Source organism: Haliotis rubra, unplaced genomic scaffold (assembly GCF_003918875.1).
Source record: "Haliotis rubra isolate DU_JTF1 unplaced genomic scaffold, ASM391887v1 Scf334, whole genome shotgun sequence".
NCBI classification, from domain to species: domain Eukaryota; kingdom Metazoa; phylum Mollusca; class Gastropoda; order Lepetellida; family Haliotidae; genus Haliotis; species Haliotis rubra.
The window spans coordinates 645,392-673,057 of NW_025767007.1; the positions used below are offsets into that span (position 1 = coordinate 645,392).

Below are 27,666 nucleotides of genomic sequence, written 5' to 3' on the forward strand. Positions count from 1 at the left end.
CTCAGATAAAGGCAGTCCTAACAACTGTTAAAACATTCTTCTGTTTCTCAGCAAAAAGGAATGTTGTTCATCAACGAAAACAGTAAACTATAAGCTCTAATACCACATAGACAATGTTTGAGTTATTTTTAAAGGTAAATTGTACCTGCAGCACAGTTTCCAGTGGGTGTGGTGAGGTGCTCCCCCATGCAGTACTGTCCTCCAAGGCATGGTGTACACTGTGACAAGGCATACAGCCCCTCCTGGTCACTGAAAGTCCCGCTGGGGCAAGACGTCCAGTCCGGACCAGTACCTCAACACAGAAACTCATCAATTACACATCTTACAGCTTTAAATAGACACAATCAACACTGCTTCAAACTGTGTATGAAATAAGGCCCGGCCTGACGCCCGAGATTTCTGCCAGACTGTCTAATTTTACAGCTAGTCAATCCGATGGGCGGGTGAAAAATAATATTCAGATAACATATCCACTGGCACTGTCTATTTAGTATTTAAGTAGTTAAGAAGGACTCTCTTCTGGGCTGGTAAGTTTTTGAAGTTACCAGCCCAGATGTCGGGCTGGATTTTTGGCTTATTTCATACACTGCTTGCAATATTAATAAATGATACCAAACAATATAATCCTATCATTGTGAAAGTTTATCATCTTGGGGAGCCTTTTCTCAAGTTTTCAAAATGAATAAAATACCCTGTGAAATCAAAACTATTTGTGTGTCTATTTTTATAAATGAAAACCTTGTCAAAGGAAAATATAACCTGAACCCTTATCATAAACACACACTTATACACACCATATCTCTAATTTAAAATCCTAATATTCAGGATCAAACATGTGTACGAATACATTGCTTAATAAGACCAAGAAACACAGAAGGTATAATCTACCTTCTGGACAGTAGTATCCTGCAGGACAAGGCTGGGCATTGAGGGTGGCATTCTCTGGTTGTACAGGAAGGCAGTAGAAGCCCATGGGGCAGGGGGAACACGCTGATGCTCCTGTGTGGTTGGTGTAAGTGCCAGGGGAACACTCCTGGAACACAATATGGTAGGCAACACGTCATATTCGGGATTACACTTTTTCAGTAAAGTACAGGTTTTAGTACATTTTTTTAGTTCTTCTGGAAATTGAACCCACACTCTCATGTCAGGCACCTAAATGCCAGCTCATTAAGTCAGCAATCTAACCCACTCAGCCACCAGGGCTTCCACAAAAATGGAAATCTGGCAACTGGTAGTCTTGATCACTTTGTGTACCCCTCTGAATAGTGCACATTGACACAGCTCACATGGCCGACAGCTATGAATACATAATTCCTTTCAGAAATTGGTTAAATGTAACACATTATACATACCTTGTATATCTCGCTTCCATTAGGACAGTGCAAGCCTCGAGGACACAGGTTGTCCACAGGGTTGGGTACAGACATGTTGTTAGGACAGTAGTAGCCACCCCAACATGTTGATGTGGCTTCTGTCATACCTGAATAAAACAGAAAATACCATAGAATGAAGGAAGGGTAGAGTTCTTGAGCCAAACAATCTCACATGATTCAGCTTCATTTCCTGTACTCATTAATTTGGAAAAAAAGGAAAACCCACGGAGAACACGATTATTTCATTAATGGTTGTAAACCTTTATTATTTGCATTTGGAACCAGAGAGTTTAGTTCATTTTCAAGAGACAAACTTACGCTATGCTGGTTTGAAAGGTTCACTTACTAGTCCTGAGAAATTAGAAGCCTTCATACTGATGGGCCATTAGAAACTTCGCATGATTTAATCTAATTTTAATGAGAAGGATAGTAGCTCAAGTTGCCAAATAAGAAAAACACTGACATAAAAACAAACTGCTTCTAATATATTTTCTATTTTAGTCCTTTGTATAACTAGGTGGTTGTTTACCTGGATCAGGGCAGTAGTAGCCTCCCAGGCATAGGGTACACTGGCTGGAGCTGGTCAGACCAGTGGCATTTGAGAACGTGCCTGGTGGACACTGTCTGGGCAGGTCGGTTCCTTCGGGGCAGTATGAGCCTTCCGGACAGAGGATGAACTTGGCATTGTCTGCCCTTGTTGGGCAGTAGTAGCCTGTGAATGGAGGACATGATACATTAAATATAGAGGCACCAACAGGAGTGAATGTGCTGTTTGATACACCTTTTAGAAAAATTCCACCATTATCATAGCAGGGGAAATAAAGTCACAACTTTGCAGTGATATAAACTGATTACCTCCAATCAGAGCATAGTCTATGTATCTGCATTAAAATATTTGATAATACTATTAAATATTGATAATGAATTTATGTCAAATTCCGAAATAAATGTTTGTCAATATCTATTCATTATCTGGATATAACTAGCTCTTTAATCCAAGGAGTCACATACTCAAGCTTGGCGGCCACGCAGCCGGCGGAACTTCCCGGTGTAGGCTGCACCCCGGCAGCGTGGTGAAACGGAGCTGGGCTTGGTGACACCATGGTGCCCAACAAGGCCTTAGAATCCTTGAAGGAGGTCGCTGCAGCTGCAGCCTCCCGTGATGACCTGCTGGCCCCTGAAAGAGGGTCGCTCCCAGCACGCGAAAGGGAGGGCCAGCAAGGTTCGCTGCTGTCGCGAAAGTACCCTAGACGTCCGACAAAGCACAGCTTACGCGCAGTCCCCATGATCAGCATTTCATCACCGGCCGCACGCTGCAAAGATCCAGCAGCCCCTCGCCTCCAGGCCTAATTCCTCTGAATCGAGGAGAGGCAGGCCCCACCGCGGGACCACCACCGGCATCTGCTGCATCGCTACCCGCAGACCTCCTCATTGGGTGCAGTGCCGCGTCGCAGCAGGCACCGCCGGTGGGCAAACGGTGGAGTGAGGTTTCTGCCGAAAGCAGCCGGAGCTGCCCGAGGAGAGCCGAGCTCTCCCAGAGGCGACGTGAAGTGAACACCACTCGTCCAACGATGGGAACCACTGAACAGGGAGGTCCTCCCTGCTGGTAGCGCGCGACGAGATCCGGCAAGTCTAACCGACTCGCACGCAGACAAGAGGGGATCAACCACGCCCGGTGACCAACGGGCGCGGCAAAATCGCGGAGCTGGCGCTTCGCGCAGGGCTGCCGAGGGGCAAACGCCTGCTAGGCAAGCAGGAACTCAGCCCGAGTCCGCACAACCCACAGGTACAGCGGCGTTTGGGTAGGCCCACCGGCAAAGAGGCTGGGTCTCCTCCAAAAGAGGACCCTAACCCCCGACCTCGGTGGAGAAGCTGCCTAACAGCCAGGGAGCACAGAAAGGGAAGAGCAGACAGGACTGCTCCCATGGCCTGAGCGCCAGCAGCGCGCATGGACCTCGTCTGAGACGCTGGAGAGGCAGGCTAGGCAGAATCTGGTGCACCTCCCGCCTCATGGGCGGAGGGCGAGGGACCGGAACACCAGGAATACCCAACGGTCTCCCTGCGCCTAACTCCCGGAGGGGGACTGGAGGCACCTCCCCTCCGGGGGCAGCCAAAGGCGTCCGGAACCTGCCAGAGGCAACGGGTCTACAGATCACCTCCCTGCTGAGGTGGGATCGAGCCAGCCCGGCGATCCAACCCCGTGATTCTCTCACTCGGATCGGGAGTGGCGGGAACTCCTGGTGGAGACCTCCCAACAGACTCACGAATTCCAGGGACTTCACAGGAGTCCATATGCTGCTGAAACAATTTGTCCATTGAGTGTCATATTATCAAAACCCACTAGCACAAGCGGGAGAGGGCTTCTTGGCTCGGATTTTTTTTCCCTTACGCTTAGATTCTAGAATGGGAATCTGCATTAGTTCCCACCTCGGCCTCATTTCTTTTATAGAAAAACTGTAAGCACGCCTGTTCATGGCAAGGACAGCAAGAAGGAAAGATGATCTGCTAAGCCTGCTTACAAAGTTGGATGTTTATTGTGAAACACTGCAAAGCACAATAATTCATCACTTTGGACTGATCAACATTAACCAGAGATGCTGTGAACACTGATCAACATGATATAAGTTTCCCACAAGCAAGTCATCACAACTTCCTGTCCTGCCTTACCTGGTGAACAGAGAGATCCTGCTGCAGTCATGTTGTAATCGGGGCAGAAGGAGCCCCCAGTACAGTTAGTGCACTCCGCCTCACTCTGTCTGCCCGTGGTGGGGTTGAAGGTGCCCGGAGGACATGACTGGGCTACAACACTAGCCCTGGGGACAGTAGAACCCTGTTGGACAGATGTCGGCATTGTCTCCCATCACTGGCGTGGAGCTGTTGGATCCTGATGTACAGAAGTAACCCGCGTCACAGGGCCCAACTGGCTCAGCCAGACCTTCAGAGCTACAGTGCATTCCTCCAGTACATGGTAAACAGTCTGCCACTTCTGTCTTCTCTGTGATGTTGTTGAATGTCCCGAATGGGCAAGGGAACTCATTAGCCCGTGTTGTGTTGACAGGACAGTAGTGGCCTTGGGGACATGAGGACGAGTTAAAGAGGACCACAGGATCCTTCACACTGTCACAGAAGAACCCAGCTGGGCAGGACTTACAGAACTCCTGACCAAGTTCATCTTGGTATGTTCCAGAAGGACATCTGAGCTCGGCAGGACTTCCTTCAGGGCAGTAGTGTCCCATGCTGCAGTTGTAGCCTGGGGGTGTAGCTGAGTCTCGACCTCCTGGACAGTAGTAGCCAGCACTACAGAGACCATCAGGAACAACATTGCCGCCTCCAGCACAGTACTGTCCTGGGAGACACTCGGTGCAGTCCGACTCAGCATCGTTCCCTGTACTGTTGAGGAAGAATCCAGCTTGACAGAGACTTGGGGAGGGGCTGCCGGCAGGGCAGTAGGAGCCATGTGGACAGATATCACCTGTGGAGAGGGCATACATGTAATGTTTCGCTGTTCATAATATCTGCATAATCTATATAAGTTATACAGGTACAAATTGACACCATAATATTATGGGTATACAAACACTGTGTGTCGAACGTTGATCTGTTAAACTTATGGTTTTCTCAAAGTAACAGCTGGGTGACTGTGTTTTCCTTAGTCAATTCACAGGGTGTCGAACCCTAGATAGCTCAAAGTATTTGTGGAGGTCCCTTCAATGGTGTTTGACTGTACATTTGCATTTCATGGCAACATGTATATTACACTGTCTATATAAATCATCTGTTACAAAGGCAAACTAATTTTAGCATGTCTCCCTCCTAATGTCAATGAATAATAATGATAAATGTCATAGAGTGAGTGAATGTGTATGGTCTTATACACCTTAAGCAATACTCCAGCAATACCACTGCAAGGACACCAAAAATGGTCTTCACACATTGCACTTATGTGGGGAATCGAACCCAGGTCTTTGGCATGATGAGCAAACAATTTAATCAGATGGCTAAGTAGATCTCCCTCTTGTCATAGATCAATGATTACCAAACAGTATTTCAGAACAAGATACAATTCATGTGTCCTACCTGTCGTTCCATCTGTAGGGTTACCAACTGTGGCAAGAGATGTGCAGTAGTAGCCAGGGTTGCAGAGGTCCGTTGTGTTACTCAGCCTGTCAGTGGCACAGTAGTGGCCCGGGGTACAGGGGGTAGGGTTGGTGGATCCCTCTGGGCAGAAGTAGCCTGCTACACACTGGTCACCACCGACACCAGAGGGCAGTTGCTGTCATTGAGCCATTAACACAGTAGTATCCAGAATCACATAATCCTGAAGGTGTGGAAAGACCGGTCTGAGCACAGTACTGTCCTCCTGAAATTCAAAGTGAAAAAATGTGCATGAAAATGGAACTTTCTATTTTTATCATCACATCTGTTGAATTTTAAAGTATCCATTGACATTTAAAGTGAGCGAGTGAGTTGGGTTTTACTCCGCTTTCAGTATTCCAGCAATATCATGGTGCGAGACACCAGAAATGGGCTTCACACATTGTACCCATGTGGGGAATCGAACCTGGGTCTTTGGCATGATGAGCGAACACTTTAACCACTAGGCTACCCCACCGTCCCTGACATTTAAGGAAATGCCAAAGAGCATGTGAAGTTTACCTCTCAGTCAATCACAAAGATTTTCATCGAAGTTCTAAAACATGTAAGAAGGTAGGCATTTTCAGTTTTTAAAACAAAAGTTCAAGGAATCTGTGGACATTAACAGTTTATGGATGTGATTCAGATAATACTTAAGTCTGCTTATACTGACACAATGATTTCTTTCATCAGGAGGTACTCACAGGACAATAACATGCCAGATATAAGACAAAATATTATGGATGTCAACTTCTTCTTTATTGTATACACAATATTTCACGGCTTTTCCTTGCCCCTTCGTCATTCACGTGATGAAAGGGCAAGGAAAAGCCCTGAAACGTTATGTACTGTATACAATGAAGAAGACCGACTGACTGACTGAGTTTGGTTTTACTCCGCTCTTTAGCAATATTCCAGCAACATCACGGAAATAACCCACACCAGAAATGGGCTTCGGGCAAGCATTTTACTATCACACTGTACCGGTGGGATTCAGTGTTAATTATGGTCTTAGAACAAACTTTATGGATAACAACGCTTTTTAACGACTACGGTACAAGAATCCCAATGTCGCACTCACAATGAAGAAAGAAGTTGACATCCATAATATATTGTCTTATACTTAAATACCAACTTCTATATTCCTCTCAAGAACACAATAGCATGCCAGTAATGCACCGGTAGTAGATACACAACACAACAAGCAATTGATTACACTTTGAATCATTCATGGTAAAATTCCTGTACAGTGTGTTCTTCTTTAAGTAAGTCCAATTCTGCTTTGGATATCTTTGTGATACCTCTGTTCTAGGTATGTTTTTGTGTTTGGTCTGTGTTTGAATAGCATTTAGTGTTTAAGATGAAAATGTAACATAAAATAATAATAACGTAATGTAGGTTTGTTTTCAGGAACAGTTGAACAATTAAATATCCCTTGTAATTTACCCATCTCACTTACCTGTACAGGTGAGACAGTCAGCTTTCTTTGTTCTTCTGTTATGTTGTTGAAAGTCCCTGCATCACAAGGGAACTCATTCCAGCGCTGTGTGTTGTTGGGGCAATAGTGTCCACTCTCACAGGGGAAATCTGTGTAGTTGGCCGTCCCAGCAGGGCAGTAGTAGCCTACACAACACAGGACACATTGCAGAGGCTTTCAGTGACACGGACATCAGATCAATGAAAACTGGTATCTGAGCTCGTAACACTGGTATTACGTCACTGAACATTGACATCAGATCAATGAATGGAGACTTCAGGATGCTAAAAAGCGGTATTAAACTGACTGAGTATGGTTTTACGCCGTTTTTAGCAATATTCCAGCAACATCACGGCAGGGGACACCAGAAATGGGCTTTACAAATTGTACCCATGTGAGGAATCAAACCCGGGCCTTCGGCGTGATGAGCGAACCGCCCCAGTGGTATTAAAGCACTGAACATTTGACACAGACCTCTATGACAAAGTGATGCTACTGACTTTAGGACATGATGCCACCTTTTGGCTATACTCATGCTACCTTAGTGACATGGTAATGCAATTTGTATTTTCTTACCTTCTGGACAGGAGATGCACTTGTCGAGCCGCTCCACATCTGCGTATGTTCCATTCTCACAGGGAATTGGGAACACGCTACTCACTCCTCCTGGGCAGTAATGTCCAACGGGGCAGATACCTCCGAACCCCACCTGACGATCATCATAACACGTATTGTTGAGAGGATTAGTCTGATTGACACCATTGGGATATTCACGATCAATGCCTGCCACACACCAGTGTCCTTGGGCACAGTCCCCAGTGGGTGAATCTAGATGTTCCCCATCACAGTACTTTCCTCCTGGGCAGGGCTTACACTGGGATTCTGCATACAAGCCATCCACGTCACTGTACGTTCCTCGGGGACAGGACAGCCAATCAAGACCTGTTCCTGATGGGCAGTAGTATCCGATTGGACAGATGGCATTCTGTCCTTGACCTTTACAGTAGTAGCCTGCTGGGCAGTCATAGCATAACACAGCATGGGTGTGGTTCACCTGAAATAGATACATTTAGGAACACATAATGCAGTTGAACAAATGTTCCTGATCAGACATTAACTCTGTAAATACATCCTCGAATTTATTTAAGAGTTCTTGTACAGCACCATCTGTTGATTTTTTTCAGCAAAGCAAGAGGCGACAAAGCTAGGAATCTAAACAGGCTAACCTGGATTCAAACCCATCATCATAGTGGTATGGCTAGACTAACTGTGCCCCCTCTACACCATGATTTAAATTGCCTCACTTGTCAGCTGTGTCGCAGCCATGATCAACAAGATCATGCCAGCCACCTTATCCTCATTAATAACCACTGATGTGAATGGGGATTGGAAACATGTTCTACCCAATACCCAAATGGGTTAAATTATGGTAAGCATCACATTGCTTCTAACATTTGTCTAGAGGTGTTTGCCACCTGGAACTCACATAGCTGTTGTTTCTGCACGGAATGGCTGCAGATACACCCTCTGGGCAGTAATGTCCGATGGGACAGTAGGTGTCGTTTGGTTCCTTGTAGATTGATCCCACTGGACAGTAATACCCTGAAACAATTAACATTTACAGCTATTACTTATATACCATAGTATCAAAGTATAACTATTACTTATATACCATAGTCTCAAAGTATAACTATTACTGGCCTGTGTGTCTCTATTACATACAAAACATAATTTAGATGATAGACTGAACAGGATGTACTCCATTGCACATGTAGAAGCCTTAAGATTGAGTCAATAGTTTGGCCATGGGTAAACACATTTTCAATTTCACAGACAAAAATCTTAAATCAAAAGGATAAAGTTCAATAGCCTAAAGGGCACAGTAATGAACATGAGCATCCCTAAAATAGTTATCTATTTCAATATTTGTTAAATTTTTATCTGCAAGCACACATGTTAAAATCGTAAGGTATTTAGGTAGCAGATTTATTCCCATAAATGATACACTGTTGGATGATAAGTGTCTCACCTTCTCCACACAGCCCTGTAGGTTCTGAGAGTCCATCTGTCTCACAGTAATATCCTCCTGGACATGCAGAGCATTCATTCTTCATCTTTACAGTCGTAAAGTTGGAGAAGGTTCCTGAATAATAATGTAATTTTCTGAATAAAATTGATATTTTATACTTATCCTGACTCATGCTTATTGCTTGTCTCCTTCCTCTTGCGAACGTTAGTGGAACACTTGTATCTCCTATTGAAGCTCCCTTCAATAAAAAACAGACGTAAAATCACTACTCCCAAGAGTTATCTCTTTAGCTGTTTAGGCGGGAAACTGTGCTGCCACCGTTCCAACATGCTTCACTCTCTCCTGATTATGAGCCCGACACTTGAATTTGCAGGGAAATCCAAAGTGTCTAGTGGGGAGGTTGGGTGGACTTACCTCATGAGTCAGGATAAGTATAAAATATCAATTTTATTCAGAAAATTACATATTTTGTCCTTATCCTGACTCATGCTTATTGCTTGTAGAATCCGACGGATTGGCGGCGGGCAAGTTACTTTTGGATTTCATGTAGTGATTTACGTCATCTATACCCCCCTATGGGAACTTCGTGTTGGCACTGTATTTAACTGCTAATCTCTGCTGCTGCTGTGACCCTGTCCTTCCAGCTGCCTTTAGATGGTGGGACCACAACTGTTAACTTTTGGTCCTTTCTTCTGTTAACATTTATGTGGATTTTGCGACTCCATCTCTTGATGCAAGCACCAAGTGGAGAAACGACCCATTCCTGTACAAGTATCCTTACAAGTACTGGGTCATATCACTTATGCTAGTCTGTCCTTAGACGTGCATTTAGACTTCAAACAAAACTCTCCGGAGTGTAGGCTTTGTAAGTCATGTGATAAAAGGGCGAGACTTTGTCTCAACGCCTTTGAGGGACTGTCAACTGTTGTGCTACAACCAGTGGGCCGAAATGGTGAATGCCAGAGATGTCCTCGGTGGTGATGTCCCTCAGGGAGTGGTTGGCAAACACCATGTCCCATTTCCAGAAGCAGCCCTCCATTATCGTCCATAGAGCGATTCCCATGCAGAGCGAATGTCGACGCCAGAGCTCTAACTTCATGTGGGTTGGAGGCTCTTAGAGGATCCAGTCCTGCTGCTTTGTAGGCCCGTAGTATGAGAGTTCTGATCCAGCTTGATATCTTAGTGCGGAAGACCTCCGTCAGTGTCACTGTCGATATCGAGACGAAAAGACGCTTGAATTTCCGTCTAGTGGACCTGGATCTTTGTAGGTAGACTTTTCTCTTCTATGGTCCATATCCCAGCTGACACTTCGTTGTCGAGGTGTGCTCCCCAATCTTGGAGAGATGCGTCCACATAGAGATGCGTCTTGCACTCTGGCTCTGCTAAATAGGTGCTTCTGTGACCAGTCGATCTCTGAGTCCACCATATTAGATATGGTTTTAGTCTGTCCGGAAGTCCGAAGGGGTCCGGATCGTCCAGTTGCACATTCACGAAGACCTGTAGTGGGCGTAGTTGTAGACTCCCTCTGCGCGTCATGTCCTGTGCTGATGTGAGAAGACCCAACAGACTCTGCCACTTCATAGTAATAACGGAGAGAGTAGTGCTAGAGTTACAATGACTTGTATCTAGATCCTACGATCGTGAAATCCTTGCCGTGTCTGTAAGGGAAATGAAGCGATGTCCGACTCTGTGACTGCCATCGTTGTGAAGTCTATATAAAGTCGTCTGGCTGCCGTCATCCAAAGTCCGTCCAATGTATGTTGCTGCAATTCGTCTGATGAATCATCTTCAATGTTGACAGGGAAGGTCTCTAACCCTGTGAAGGCAGCCAAATCACGTAGGTCCCGTCTAACTGGACTATAAATGAGGCCTTTCTCTCTCGCTGACAGGTTGTTGTCACTTGTAACCCATTTCCTGACATGTGAACTACGTCCGACCTCTGCGCAGGGCGTTGTCTCTCATGGTCCTATCAAAATAAAGCATTTTGATTCCTTTGGCTTGCCGCGATGTGACATCACCGGTGTAGCAGGAAAAAGGTCCTTGTAGAATCTAGTGCCGCCGTTGATATCTGATCACCAGTCGGTCTTGTCCGTAGCCTTCCAGAGTTACACGAGTGACCACGTGTATCGAGGGTTGAATGGTAAACGAGTGAAATATTTTGCCGCGTAATACCGATGTAGGTAGGCTGTTTTCCTGGCTGCTGTGACTGTTACTTCAGTCCTGAAGATAATGCAGTCGCCCTTTTATACAGATGATCAGCTGAAATCTTCACGTTCTCAGTGCTGCTCTTGTAGACTGCATACATCCATCTCAACGAAGCGTCGTAATTGTAGAATTAATGCTGAACTTTGTTGTAAATTCTACTCAGGGAATCGTTGACGAGTATGTAGTTTGCTAGCCTTAGCAAGGCTGCTGCTGAACCACACCAGTGAGAATATCTGCAGATCTGTACGGAAGTGAAGATCTGTAAATGGCCATGAGTCTTCTAATGTAGATATATCAATCTATGTGAATCCCATCCTGGATTCAGTCTGAAGATCCGAGCCGGTGATGAATTCGGATAAGAGTACCCCTCTTGAACTTTATTATATGTCCTTCAGTCTGTGTGCCGACGAAGATCTTGCCCTTCTAGGGTGACGCTAGGTCCAGTCCGCCCTCGTGTCCTGGTTGAATAACCTTGAAGATCTGCGTAGCGATCTGCGTGGCGGTTGGCGTGGTGTGTCTGTATGGCGCCTTGCATGTAGGTGATCACCTTGTAGTCCGGGATTGCCTTCCTGACAATATATTCCTAAGTCGTCATTCCCGTGATGATCTGTGAGGCGTTGTTGATGCCCTTGATGTAGGTAGTCAGCCTGAAGATCCTTTATTAGGCTCATCATCTGTTGACGGTCTCTGAAGATAGCGCCGTCCGGCCCGCAGGTTGCAGATGACATGTAGCGTTCTGTTGAGAATCTAAGTACTGCGGTGTCTCTGCGTTGTAAATGGCCTGCGCGAAAATGCCTCCGCGCAGGCGTGTTGATGGCATGTAGCGTTCTGTACCTTTGCGAATGCTGATCGTCTGAGTCCGTATCTGGGGATGGATGAGTCGTCCTTCGCGAGTACCTTCGCGAATGCTGATCATCTGAGTCCGCATCTGGGGATGGGTGAGTCGTCCTTCGCACAGGCTGGTTGACCTCCTGAAGCGTAGATCTGTTCTCAGACGTCACATTGGTGGAGGGCCTCTCCGAAGCGTCGTCTGCGTTGGAACCTTCGCGAAGGCTCGGGTCCTCTCTGCGGGCTGGTTGTTGAACATGCGATGCCCTCTCCAGTGCGAAGCGCCTTTCCATCATCTCTATGATCTATTGGGAAACTGCTGCATGAAGACCCCTGGGTTGAATGTTTGCGGTGATAGATGAGCTGCCCTCTCTGCGTTGGTAGCGATATGGTCCAGGGATCACTCATCTGCCGTCAGTGTAGATACCTCGGACTGCGTAGACAGCTGCGCTGAAGTGAGACTGGCCTCTGCTTGCGGTGATGTTTCTCTGGGATGACGAGCGGCTGCTCATCATAGAGTCCCTGTTCCGCCATCGGGACAATCTCGGCCGAGAAAGTCCTTGTAGTCTGCGCTGACTTCCCCGTATAGATGGTCGTCATCCTCGGGATGCGTAGTCTTCTCTGGGTAGAGGATGGCATCTTCTTCTTAGGCTGCGACGACTGGATGTCCGGAATAGCAGGCCTCTACTTGGAGGTGGCGGACAACGTACTACGCCCGTCCCCCGAGGAATTCTCCGACGCATCACAAGACGGAAAGGGGGTCGTCAGACATCAGTTGACTCGAGAGGGACTCAGCCGGCGTATCTATGATTGACAAAGCCGTCTCGACCTGTCTGCAGTACCTCTAAGGACGCAAAGAAATTATTTATTAAATGCAAAATTAGTTAAATGCTGGCAATGAATGCAGCGCGAGCTGGAAAAACATGTCTTAGTGCAGCTAGGGCACAGTTGATGCGGGTCAGCAGCAGAGAACCGAAGTCTACAACGAAAACAGGTTTCATGAAATGTAAACAACTGAACAAACACGGACAAAACCGTGAATAAACAGTGCTAAATACGACTCAATTTCAAACCATATTGTTGAAGGATACTAACCAAACCTCTATAAAAGTAGAATAGAGGATAATAACTTAGTAATAAAAGGATATAGTGCTGTATAGGAGACACATGTGCTCTCTCAACCGCTCACTAGGGCGAAGAGTTGGCGCCACAGTTTCCCGCCTAAACAGCTAAAGAGATAACTCTTGGGAGTAGTGATTTTACGTCTGTTTTTTATTGAAGGGAGCTTCAATAGCAGATACAAGTGTTCCACTAACGTTCGCAAGAGGAAGGAGACAAGCAATAAGCATGAGTCAGGATAAGGAAAAATAAATCACTTCTCATGACAGAGTAATCATGATTCAGATAATGCAATGCTGTGGGTTGCCACTGTACAAATACAGGAATGGATGAGTGACCCTGTCACCAGATTGTAACTACCAGTATTATACCAGCCAGGATTAAAGTGAGTTCTTGGTGGAGAGAAGACACAGCTGTATCTGGGTTGCCAATCGATCAAGAATCACCCAAAATCCACCAGGTTTCCTAAATGTATTCACTAAATTACAGTGAGTGAGTGAGTTGGGTTTAAAACAGCTTTTAGCAATATTTCAGCAGTATCACGGTGGGGGACACCAGAAATGGGCTTCACACATTGTACCCATGTGGGAAATTGAACCCAGGCGTGACGAGCGAACACTTTAACCACTGGGCCACCCCACCATTAAAGTAAGGAAAGGTGCAGGCAACAGCAGACACATGGATCTTTCAGCAATGACACTTCAGGAGAAACGCAAAGGTGAAAAACAGATAAATTTTTGATAGTTTACCCCTTAAGTAATCCTCAGTGTAGCTGTTAATTATCAATCATGGTGAGACTGATTCGGAGTATGATAAAGACCTTTATGACATAGTGATGCCCCCTTTATGATATGGTGATGCTGCAGATTTTAGGACACAGTGAAGCCCCTGATTTTTCCATTACATGGATGCTGTCTTAGGGACATGGTGATGCTACAGACTTTAGGACACGGTGAAGCCCCTGATTTTTCCGTTACAGGGATGCTATCTTAGGGACATAGTGATGCTATAGACTTTAGGACATGGTGAAGCCCGTGATTTTTCCGTTACAGGGATGCTATCTTAGGGACAGAGTGATGCTACAGACTTTAGGACACGGTGAAGCCCCTGATTTTTCCGTTACATGGATGCTGTCTTAGGGACATGGTGATGCTACAGACTTTAGGACATGGTGAAGCCCCTGATTTCTCCGTTACATGGATGCTGTCTTAGGGACATGGCGATACTACTGACCTTTAGGACATGGTAAAGGTACTTCACTGACGGCTGGACAGTAGTAGCCAGGAGGACAAATGTTTTCCTGGGAGCTGGAGGATCGATTGGGACAATAGTAGCCAGCCTCACATGGACCACTTATTGCTGTTGCATTCAGTTCACCACAGTAGTAACCTGCAATAGACAGAAAGAGTAATGCAGAGATATTTATACAACATCTGGAGGATGGATATAAATATATATTCAATACAGTTTCAGTGAGACAATCTCTTGCCCCCCACAATGAAGCAAAATGTTGCACATTGTTAAGGTGTCAATGAAAGTTATATGACACAGTGCAAGATAACCTCATCGTAATCAAATAGCTGTTTTCTCCTAGTATTATTTCTTTGACAACAGTTGACTAAAGCATGTCGGCAAGATACATTTAGTAGACCAGTATCACGATGGATATACATGGTTTTATTTATTTGCATTGATAGGTCTAATACCACTTCTTGCCACTGTTTCGTTGTGTAAACGATGCATTAAACCACACATAAAACTGTTACAAGTTTATACAACATCATAACAATCTACCACAAATAAGCACTAACAACATTTATACAACATCAAATCTTAACTCTGAAAATTAGAATAACAACTTGCATATTTAATAGTTAATGTTATCGCACAGTTGTCAATAAAGAACATGCAAGCTGACCCCAGCTGGCCACTATGATGACCACCAAGATAGATGTCTACCATGGTCTGACATCTCACCTGCAGTGCAGTTGAGGCATTCATCCACAGATGTCAGCTTGACAGCATTAGAGTAGGACCCTAGCGGACATTTCTGGGGCTCGGATGTTTGTTGTGGGCAGTAGTGACCCACAGGACACTGGTCTGCATCGTAGCCCTGGGAGGGTGTGCCTGATTTGGCGAACTGACGGCAGTAGTAACTGAAGAAAGAGGACATCGAGGTAATGAGCATGACTGACTGACTGAGAAACATCCAACACTGCTTTTAGAAAAATCATCATGACCTATGACTGACTGACTGAGTTTGGTTTTACGCCGCTTTTAGCAATATTCCAGCAACATCACAGCGGGCGACACCAGAAATGGGCTTCACACATTGTACCCATAACTTCCTTATTGCAATAGATGCAATATTTTGGTGTTGATGTTAACACCGTTATCAAGCAAGTGAGTGTGGTTAGGATTACTAAACACAAAGGATTGTGAGTAGGGCTGCGCAATATAACCGGTTTACCGGTATTTACCGGTTCAGACATGAAATCGATACGTATTGCGATACGCTGATCGAAAACCGTTTTTTTACATGCCTTCGGAAAACTTCGTAACACTCGGAAATCTTGGGATATTTCCGTTTTTTTAATTGTTCTTTTCCCTGTTTCATTACTGCCAAATGTTACTTACATTTATATTTTGTCATGATTAAAAGTTTTTATAAAAGGTTAATCAATCATAGTGATTTTGTTGTGTTTTTGCTTTATAATCAAGCATTAACTCGATTATAAGTAGTTTTTGTTAAAAAATTAATCCTTGCAATATATTGCAATACATATCGCAATTTATGCTTCTGCATCGCAATATATCGCAATATGAAAATTCTCTGCAATACCCACCCCTAATTGTGAGTGAGTGAATGGGTGAGTTTGGCTTGACACCACTTTTAGCAATAGTCCAGCAATATCACAGCAGGGGGCATCAGAAATGGGCTTCTCAAGTTGTACCCATGTGAGGAATTGAACCAGGGCCTTCAGCATAACAAACGTTTTAACTACAAGGCTAGCCCAATGCCCCAAAACAAAAAGGATTTAATTCACAAAAAGTCATGTTGAAATTTCCAACATATAACAAGCACTAATTCACTAATGACACATAATCTGTATTTCCTTGCAGCTTCAATGTTATTCTTTCAGCATGTCTGCTGGTGGAACTCACCCTGCCTGGCAGATGCTGGTAAAGGTGGTCTGGGCAGCCATATCACAGTAGTAGCCTCCGGGACAAGGGACACAATCTGCCTCCTCCTGCAGACCCGTGTGGTTGCTGAATGTCCCCAGGGGACATGGGTGTTCCACGGCATACTTGGTTTCAGCTGGACAGAAGTATCCTGAGGAGGCAAGTATCAATATTATAACAAGAAGACAAAGTCATCAATATCCCCTGCAATGGCAAGATACTCTTCATGATTATGTCTACGAGTTATGATTACGTCAAATATTTAGGTGTGTATATAGAAAAGTGGAAGGAGAGTATTGAAAGGTTTTTAAAGTTCTGCTCCAGAATGGAGCACTATCACCAATTTCAGTCTAAGTCAAACTTGTTGCAAAGGAAATGCCAAAAATATTTTATTCAGAATTCCAAAACTACCAAGTGGCACCAGTACACCACCAGATCTATCTATGTGCCAAGTTTGGTGAAGAAATATTGAACGGTTTTAGAGTTCTGCTCCGGAAAAGACAAATGTGCACACGGATGGAAGGACGGACGATGGACGGACGGAGTCCATATAAATACCCCCCGCAAAACGCGTTCTGGGGATTTCAAAATAATCTCCAAATGCCTATGAATGTATTGATCAGCTGAGCGTGGTGGTCACATTTGCATCACATTTCTATGATCAATGTTGCAAGTGAACACTTTATTTTACACAAGAAGCTCTACTGAAAAATCAGTTTGAAAAAATGTATACCTTACCTTCTTTGACAATTACAGACCTGTGCAAAAAGTATTCGGACACTTGACATAATTTCCATAGACTTACATGTTATTTCAGTGTAGGATAAATAATTCTCATGAAGTGATGTTTGGGATGGATCTTTGTTAAATTTGACAGGCAAATTTGAAATCATCTCTGCCCTGTGCACATAATTTCAGTTCAATTTTCCGACCACTATTTAACTAATGACATCACATTTATCAACTTATGTATGGTTCCACAATGCACAATCCCATAGGCCGCAATGTCAAAGGAGTTCATGGCACTGTCCACATGTTGATTAAATTGTTGCCATTCGATAAATAAGCAATGGAAAATTAAACAGAAATTATGTGATTGTACGTGAAATGATTCCTCACAAATGTACAAAATTTGACTTGAATCTTACAAAAATTAAATTCATGAAAATTGTTTATGCTACACTAAATCAACATGTAAGTCTATGGAAATTATGTCAAGTGTCCGAATACTTTTTGCGCGACTCTGTTGGCCACACATAATTCTGTTGGCCACAGTATACAATACATTCATAGAGGCTGAGAAACTCTTACCCATTGGACAGTAGGTGCTGTTGTAGAGGACAACGGGGTCCATAGTGTTGTCACAGAAGAATCCTGCTGGGCACGGCTTACACTGTCCTTGGCCGACTTCATCTTGGTAGGTTCCGCTGGAACAGCGCACTGCCTCATGGCTGCCTTCCGGACAGTAGTGACCTAAGAGAACACAATTTTATACACAGATATTGAGTTGACAGACCTGAGACCAAGATTTTAAACCATCATAGGTTTCTGGCATTCGTATTAGGAAGTGTCTTTGTACCGTCAATTGACAGTTCAGCCCTCTTGGTCCATCTTTCTGGTACCTTTCCATTTAAGTTCCATCTTGCCTCAATGCAAATGCAAATGAGTGAGTGAGTGAGTGAGTATGGTTTTATGCCGCTTTTAGCAATATTCCAGCAATATCACGGCGGAGGACACCAGAAATGGGCTTCACACTTTGCAAATGCAAATGATGAAGTGATGTGATGTATACAGTCAACTCAAGACAATACAGCCTAAAACTTCTCAAAGGCACCTTGACAAAATCTAACCAGGGCTTACCTTGAGGACATGTGTATTCAGCAGGGTTAGAGATGTTCATGCCAGCAGGGCAGTAGTACCCTGCGTCACACTTTGTGTCAGCGTCAACGTTGCCGTAGCCTGCACAGTAGAAGCCTTGTAGACATGTGATACAGTCACTCTCTGACCTTGACCCTGTTGTGTTGAGATATGTTCCTGGAGGACAGAATGTGCGTTGGCTTCCATCATGGCAGAATTGACCAAGAGGGCACAGGTCACCTGAAAACATGGTAAGAGTTAAAAATGTTAAGATGGACAAATAATCAACAACTTCTTCATTCAGTTAGAAGTATTTAATGCCATTCACATAAATGATAATCAAATAAAAGGTTATAGCACAGATTGTCCATGTTGAATACGTGGATTGTCTGCCACACATGCATTGGATATCAAAGAAATAATTCACATAGTTTTGAGTTACAGAAACTAAAATTACTGCCTTTACCTACACTACCTTTACAACCAGAACCTCAAACTTTTCGTTAGAAAAGATTATTTTTTGGTCAATATTTATAAGTCCCCTCAGTTTTGTTTTGAGGACAATAAATGATATGTTGGGTTAAGAAGTTAAATCAGCATAGCATTGAGTTATAAAGATTATCATGATGTAGAGCCAACCCGCAGCATGTGTACCTTGACAACCTGTTGCTCACTTTTATCTTGATAAGACTGAGTGAGTGAGTATGGTTTTCGCCGCTTTTAGCAATATTCCAGCAATATCACGGCGGAGGACACCAGAAATGGGCTTCACACTTTGCAAATGCAAATGATGAAGTGATGTGATGTATACAGTCAACTCAAGACAATACAGCCTAAAACTTCTCAAAGGCACCTTGACAAAATCTAACCAGGGCTTACCTTGAGGACATGTGTACTCAGCAGGGTTAGAGATGTTCATGCCAGCAGGGCAGTAGTACCCTGCGTCACACTTTGTGTCAGCGTCAACGTTGCCGTAGCCTGCACAGTAGAAGCCTTGTAGACATGTGATACAGTCACTCTCTGACCTTGACCCTGTTGTGTTGAGGTATGTTCCTGGAGGACAGAATGTGCCGTTGGCGCTTCCATCATGGCAGAATTGACCAAGAGGGCACAGGTCACCTGAAAACATGGTAAGAGTTAAAAATGTTAAGATGGACAAATAATCAACAACTTCTTCATTCAGTTAGAAGTATTTAATGCCATTCACATAAATGATAATCAAATAAAAGGTTATAGCACAGATTGTCCATGTTGAATACGTGGATTGTCTGCCACACATGCATTGGATATCAAAGAAATAATTCACATAGTTTTGAGTTACAGAAACTAAAATTACTGCCTTTACCTACACTACCTTTACAACCAGAACCTCAAACTTTTCGTTAGAAAAGATTATTTTTTGGTCAATATTTATAAGTCCCCTCAGTTTTGTTTTGAGGACAATAAATGATATGTTGGGTTAAGAAGTTAAATCAGCATAGCATTGAGTTATAAAGATTATCATGATGTAGAGCCAGCCGCAGCATGTACCTTGACAACCTGTTGCTCACTTTTCATCTTGATAAGACTGACTGACTGAGTTGGTTTTACGCCGCTTGTAGCAATATTCCAGCAACATTAAGGTGGGGGACACCAGAAATGGGCTTCACACATTGTGCCCATTGTGATAAGAAAATCTTTGAGTCAACCTCGTATTGAGGAAAACCAACACAACATTTGGTTAAGGAGTGAAAGTGAGAATGTTAATGACCTTTCCTGATAACAACCATTAACTCTTCCTAACCATCAAGGATTTTTTTTTCAAAAGAGATCTGTGCCTAACAGATCGGTGATGCAACAACTCTGGATGTAAATCTCACCATAGCTCTGTCCAACCGGTGTGGGTGTTGGAGAACCTCCGGAACAATAGTAGCCTTCACTGCAGTTGCCAGTTGGAGCAGACAACTCTGTAAGATACAATACATAACACTTAAGTGACTTCATCTAGTAAACTGGTCATGCTGTAACTGGTTTGCCTTGTTTTTTCCTCTGGTAAGTCTTAGTACCAAAACAACCAGTGCCACTTTCCATCATAAATGCCTATAAGTTTACAAGGCACTGACTGAACATATATCAGCAATGTACCTGCTGCCAAACACATATCACCAGTGAGGTAAGGTTTACAAATAAGAATGTTATCTTAGCATATATCACTCAATTCAGCAGGGGTGGAAATAACCCATTGCCCGACGTCCGAGTCCAGTGTTTTTTTCTGTCGGGCAAGCAAATTTGTATATCACACTGTACCGGTGTCCAGTTGACTTTCCAATGTTAATTATATTGTTTATATTAAAATATCAACAAGAAAATGGCCCGGTATAGTGGAAAAATTATCAGGGCAAGTGATTTTACATGTGCCACTGTACCAGAGTACACTAGCAATTTTAAAGTTATTTCCACCCCTGTTCAGAGTGAGTGAGTGAATGAGTGAATGAATGAGTGAGTTGGGTCTTACGTCGCTTTCAGCAATATTCATGGCAGGGGACACCGGAAATGGGCTTCACCCATGTGGGGAATCAAACCTGGGCCTTCAGCATGACGAGCAAATACATTAACCACTAAGCTACCCCACCGCCCCACAAGTCCGTATGAAGTTATCAAGCAAAGAATATACATCTTCATATAAACAACTGAAAACAGAAATAAGATCCCTGCCAAATGTTCCTGTACTCACCCACATTGTCACAGTACATCCCCGGTGTGCAAGGGTTCTCAAGAGAACTCCCTCGTGGACAGAAGTGCCCCCTGGGTACACTGTCCGCCTTCAACAATTGTAGCTGGCTGAGCAGACTTGGCTCGACCACTGCAGTACCAGCCTGGGTCACACTCATCCGTCGGTACAGCCAAACCCTGGGAGGCACAGTAGAACCTGCGGCATATACATAGAGGTAACTTGGTATTGAAACCAAACTTGGGACAGGGGAATGTGGCATAAACATCCAGTTAATCATATCTGAACTTGTGGAGTATACATGCAGTGTATACTGACATTTAGCTATGACATGGGGGGGGGGGTGGGAAGGAGGTTGGGTTTTTTTTTGGTTGGTTTGGGGTTGGTTGGCTTGGTTTCAAGAAATCTGGTTCAGAATTGGTCTTCAGCAACCCATGCTTGTCGTAAGACGGGATTGGGTGGTCAGGCTCACTGACTTGGTTGACACATGTTATCGTATCCCAACTGTGTAATTGATGCTCATGTTGTTGAGTACTGGATTGTCTAGTCCTGACTCGACTATTTACAGACCACCGCCATATACTAGTAGCTGGAATACTGAATGCGGCATGAAACGAAAAAAAAAAAACCATCAAGAAAACTAAACATTTTCTTGCTCAAGGAAATGTTGTTACATAATATCACAGCAGCATAAATGACATCATGTATGTGCAAATTGGTAATATCAGTGAAGAGAAAGGGCATTTATTTACCCTACTACCATAACACTGTTCAACCTTACTACTAAGTCACTGCTAAGTATATGTGAATATATCTTGTTAGCATTGTACAAGAGGAGAGAATTACCCTGGCAGACAGTGAAGGCAATTTGAAGCTGCACTCATTCCTGTGGCGTTGTTGTAGGTTCCTTCCAGACAAGGTGTCTGGAAGGCCGACTGGTACTTGGGTCCACACCAATAGCCCTCGGGACACAGGAAGGGGTTGCTGGTGTTGACGGGGCAGTAGTAACCAGCTGGACAGTCAAGGCAGGCAGAACGGCCCGTCTCATTGGAGTAAGTTCCAGCATCGCATGCAGTTGGGACACTTGATCCTGCTGGACACTTGTATCCTGGCCAACACAGTATCGTCCATATAAGTAGGGTAGTCATGACCTTGATTATATGACATGACCTCACCTTTGTTTTGACAGAATTGTCCCCCAACTGAATTTGCCTCAAAATTGAACCAAATTGTCATTATTGGCAAAATTCGAACTAAATATATAAGGGTACAAGATAAAAATAAGAGTATTAGGCACAAATACATTTACGTGATAGATTGTTTCCATGATGGGACATTTTAGCTGGAGATGCATCAAAAGTATTTACCAATACAATTTGACCAACAAATATAGACATAAGAAAGAGTATGGTTTAACTATCTCATATTGAGGAACATCACAAGATCAGATTCAAAGACTGAAAATGTGACTCAACCACGTAGCTATCCTAACTCTACTGGGTGAGCGAGTGAGTTTAGTTTTATGCTGCTTATAGCAATATTCCAGCAATATCACAGCAAGGGGGCCAGAAATGGGCTTCACACTTTGTAACCACATGGGGAAGCGAATCCAGATCTTCGGCGTGACGAGCAAACACTTAACCACTAGGCTACACCCACCCCCCAAGTCTACTGATATTTGATTTGTGTGACATTCACTGCTCACCTGTGGGACAGATGTCTCTGTAGGTATAGTTGATTGGTGATGGTTCTGGAAATAACTCAACCATAAATGGACTTCACACATTGTACCCATGTTGGGAATCAGGTTCTTCGGGTTGATGAGTGAATGCTTTAACCACTAGGCTACCACACCACCCCTATGTCTACTGATATTTGATTTGTGTGACATTCTGTGCTCACCTGTGGGACAGATGTCTCCGTAGGTCTGGTTGATGGGTGATGGTTCCGGGGACCCGATGCTACAGTAGTGGCCTGGACTACACTGCAAAGTCGTCTCAGTCATGTTGTAGTAGGGGCAGTAGAACCCAGGGTCACACAGCTCACACTCGTCCTCCTTCGTCTTGCGGGTAAATTTACTGGAAATATAGAAAATACCTCTGATGATCAGACTTCCTTATGTATCATGACCAATGGTACATTTGAAAGTTAATGACAAATTAACAGTATCACCAGGGTGAGTAAGTGAGTTTAGTTTTACGTTGCTTTTAGCAATATTTGAGCAATATCATGGCAGGGAACACCAGAAATGGGCTTAACATATTGTAACCACGGGGGAATCAAACCCTGGTCTTGGGCGCGACAAGCGAATGCTTTAACCACAGGGCTACCCCACTGTCCCACTAGACAAGGAGGCTTTCTGCTGTCATGAAATGTACACACTGTTCAAAGCAACATGAAACACAACTAACTATAATTCATCTGATATTCGACAGAAGTCAGATTTTTGTACTGATATCACAATTGACTATTTACCCAAGCCTTCCCCGTGGACACGCTGTAGGGGAGATACTTCCTTCTGGGCAGTAAAAGCCTTTGGGACAGCGCCCCCTGTTCTCATTATCAGTATCTTCTGGCGTTGGTGTTGATGATCCGATGATTGACCAGTATCCAGCAAATATCATCCCAGTAGCATTTGTCAACCCTGAGTAAAGCAACATGTGAGGTGAGGTGAAATTGGGTTTAACCTCGTACTTGAGAATATTTCGCTCATATGACGACGTGCATGCGTGTGTATGTGTATGTGCGGCTGCTTGTACTAGCCCAGACTTAAGCTGGTTTTATAGTGCCAGCCCAATGAGATACCATGCCGCAGTGAAGCATGAATAACCCCACTCAGACACATTATACTGACTCCGAGCCGACCAGTCCTTGTTGTACCCATTAATGCCGAGCGCCAGGCAGGGACCAACAAGTACCATATTTTAACGTCTTTTGGTATGACGCGGTCGGGGATCGAACCCACGACCTTCCGCTCTCTGGGCGGACGCTCTAACCACTACACCATGGAGGCGGTCCAAAGCAACATGTGAATGTGTACAAGGACAATATGGCTTCATGGAGGAAATATTATGGGCAAAGGCAACATACGTTAACACAGTGGTTAATACTGGGACAATGTTGATTTTATGTGTCTAGACACGCAAATGCATGGTTTCGATGAAGACTCAATACAAACAAGTTCCAAAGGTAAGCACACAAAATTTCACGGTTTGATCACAAATTTAATGAATAGTTACAAAGTCACAATTATTACTCATCAGTCTGTTAAACATGCATCACCAAATTCAACATTGCATTTTATGCCTGGAACTTCATACATGTCATCAGGACTTATTTTAGAATTCTGAATCCCATGTTGAACAAAGGTAATAGGGCTGCGCAATATAACCGATTTACCGGTTCAGACATGAAATCGATATGTTTTGCGATACGCTGATCGAAAACCGGTATTTCGACATGCATTCTGAAAACATCGCAACACTCGGAAATCTGGAAGTTAAGTTTGGTTTGAAGGTGTGTTCTTAATTTTTGTTAAAATGTTTCGCAATGTTTTGGATCTGAATGTTTTAAATCTCAGGGCTTTTTTGAGAGTGGAGCAACAAGTTCAAACTGGTAACCACTGTGATGATGTTAAATCGTTCTTTTACTTGTTTCCTCATGATTACAAGTTTTTATTAAAGCTTAATCAAGCATAGTGATTTTGTTGTGTTTTAACTCGATCATAAGCAGCTTTTTGTTTTAAAAACATTCTTGCAATATATTGCAATACATATCGCAATATATGCTTTCGCATCGCAATATATCGCAATATGAATATTCTCTGCAATACCCACCCCTAAAAGGTAACACTCTGAAATCAGTTGTACACACCTTCGGAAGCACAGTAGTGTCCTGCATCACACAATGTACAGTTTGCTTCTGCCTCCAGACCATCGTTCTTCCCGTATGTCCCAATCGGACACGGAGTCCCCTGCTTGGTGGGGATGCTTGCTGTACTGGCAATACAGTATAAACCTAGGGAGGGAGATCAAGAGCAAGGTCAGTACATGAATATCTACTGGGTATGCCCCTGTTTGCTGAGGATGATCCTGACTGTGCTTGTAATACATCCAAATACAGACAATGCAGATCTGACAAATGACAACTGAATATCAATAACCCATATTACTTTAGACAGCACCAGCCAAACACATCTCTTTTTCATTGTCTCTACACATCCAAAGGAACTTTACCTCATTCTTTTTATTATGTTTATTCAGATAAATTCATACAACAGTTCTGTTCAGATTAACAAGTATTCACTTTTTCCAAAATGTCCTCAGTTACAATATTTTAAAATCAAAATTCAATTTATCTCTGGCTTGGATTGCATTACCTTTATGTAGAATACCAACATTCAGATTTCCTTCTTACGAAATAAATTGTAATAAAAGTATGAAATGACCAATAACTGAAGGGCATCATGTGTGTATAACAGTCTAGAATATATCAAAGAAAGTTGGTTCTACATAAATATGAAAACAGAAAATAATCAGAGATGACATTCTGGCAGCTCCACAAACCTACCTTGCTGACAGACTCTTGGCGCTTCCCCTGGCAGACAGATGAACCCTGCCAGACACAGCTCACATGCAGAGAGCCCAGTGTTGTTAGCGAAGTAGCCAATGGGGCACTGCTTGGGCTGGTCTGAATCCTCCAGGCAGATGTGATGCATAGGGCAGATGGCACCGGTGTCGTTGGAGACACTGGAGTCGATGGGGTCAGGAATCCATGCACCACCGGTACAGTAGTATCCAGCAATACATGGCCCTGTAGATAATGTACGAATGGGGTATTAGTGCCATATTATTGTAGCAAGAGTATCTGGACCTGGACATCCAAACAATGGAAAGGTGGGGTATAAATGCCATACTGGTATACCTACAGTACCAGCACTACATGGTCCTGTAGATAATGGAAGAATGGGGTATAAGTACCATATTGGTATAGCTACAGTATCTGAACCTGGACATCCAAACAATGGAAAGGTGGAGAATAAATGCCATACTGGTATACCTATAGTAATAGCAGTAGGTCCTGCCAACAATTGCGAAAATGGGGTGAAAATGATGTATTGGTTCTATTTGTTCATTTGTTTATTGCTTAAACCACCATACTAGTATACCATCAGTACACGTTCTGCAAACAATGGAATAATTCGGTATAAATGCTATATTGGTTAACCCTCAGTACCTATAGATGGTCCTTCACACAGTGTAAACATAAGCATATTGGCAGTGCTTCCTAGTCCCAGTACTTCACAGAATCACAACTGGTCCAACTGTCTGTCAATGCGAGATTTACCAACCTGTTGGTTCAATGAGGGCTGATCCGTTGCAGTACTTCCCCCGGGTCACATGGTTTACAGGCTTGTTCCTCTGACCTGCCCTGGCGGTCAGGGTTGTAGGTGCCCCGGGGGCAGGGGATCATGAAGGCCACACCCTCTGTACAGTAGTACCCAGCTTCACAGGTGTCACCCCACAGGATGAGAGTCTTGTTGCCTGATGTGTCGTTATTATACACAGGGTCATCATCCAGGGCACCTTCAAAACAGATATGACCTGCGAGGCACTTCCCCTTTGGTGCTGTGGCGCCTCTGTCCTGGCAGTAGTAGCCGCGGGGGCAGATGATGCAGTCGTCGATACTGTCCTGGTGGGTTCTGGAACAATAGTGTTTGTCTTACCTCCTGGATGAAACATAAGCTAGAATACTGTATGTTAGAAGATGGTAGAGGAAGATACTCAAAGCCGGTGAGAAATTTTCACATAAACAGACCTGTCTTTGCGTAAGGGCTTTTATTATCTGCTCTTTGGAAAGTAACAATGAAAAGGGGAAGTGTTGTAGTAATTTTGCAATTATGTCTTGCAAAAAATATGCAAGACAAATCTGTAAACATATTATCTCAAAGTAAGGCTGAAAATTAATAGTGAATCTTACGCATTGGAGAAATAGCCAGGGGGACAGTCGAGGGGCACGATGCTGCCATTTCCACAGTACTTGCCAGCAGGGCAGGGGTACTGTTCCGTCATCTTCTTTTCAGGGCAATAGAATCCAGGGTCACACACCATGCATGATGCCGATGCATTCTTGTCCTGGTATGTCCCCAAGGGGCACTCGGTCTGTGCCACAGAGCCGTTCAGGGAGTAGTACCCTACAACATGTCAACATGGCATTTGCACATCTGGGTGGTATATACAGGTACATCACAGTGGTGCATACAGCTAGATATAGGTGGTATATACAGATATATCACACTGGTGCATACAGCTAGATATAGGGGTATATACAGATATATCACAGTGGTGCATACAGCTAGATATAGGGGTATATACAGATATATCACACTGGTGCATACAGTATATAGATATATAGGTATATACAGATATATCACAGTGGTGCATACAGCTAGATATAGGGGGTATATACAGGTATATCACAGTGGTGCATACAGCTAGATATAGGGGGTATATACAGGTATATCACACTGGTGCATACAGCTAGATATAGGGGGTATATACAGGTATATCACACTGGTGCATACAGCTAGATATAGGGGTATATACAGGTATATCACACTGGTGCATACAGCTAGATATAGGGGGTGTATATACAGATATATCACACTGGTGCATACAGCTAGATATAGGGGGTATATACAGATATATCACATTGGTGCATACAGCTAGATATAGGGGTATATACAGGT

At 43.8% G+C, this 27,666-nt stretch overlaps 1 protein-coding gene across 1 annotated transcript in view; it reads right to left on the minus strand.

Moving 5' to 3' along the window:
• The window catches only part of LOC124284353, a 166,157-nt gene that overhangs the window by 78,439 nt on the left and 60,052 nt on the right, over nt 1–27,666 (minus strand). The window contains 29 exon segments of the mRNA XM_046720439.1: nt 146–292; nt 889–1,033; nt 1,356–1,483; nt 1,906–2,088; nt 4,044–4,185; nt 4,187–4,848; nt 5,454–5,643; nt 5,645–5,736; nt 6,970–7,005; nt 7,008–7,133; nt 7,564–8,041; nt 8,474–8,589; nt 9,017–9,130; nt 14,402–14,557; nt 15,146–15,324; nt 16,334–16,502; nt 17,663–17,824; nt 19,088–19,327; nt 20,068–20,154; nt 20,922–20,991; nt 20,993–21,116; nt 21,765–22,026; nt 22,821–22,996; nt 23,394–23,562; nt 24,792–24,935; nt 25,488–25,730; nt 26,269–26,308; nt 26,310–26,619; nt 26,898–27,111. Coding sequence (XP_046576395.1) covers nt 146–292; nt 889–1,033; nt 1,356–1,483; nt 1,906–2,088; nt 4,044–4,185; nt 4,187–4,848; nt 5,454–5,643; nt 5,645–5,736; nt 6,970–7,005; nt 7,008–7,133; nt 7,564–8,041; nt 8,474–8,589; nt 9,017–9,130; nt 14,402–14,557; nt 15,146–15,324; nt 16,334–16,502; nt 17,663–17,824; nt 19,088–19,327; nt 20,068–20,154; nt 20,922–20,991; nt 20,993–21,116; nt 21,765–22,026; nt 22,821–22,996; nt 23,394–23,562; nt 24,792–24,935; nt 25,488–25,730; nt 26,269–26,308; nt 26,310–26,619; nt 26,898–27,111 — 5,304 coding nt within the window.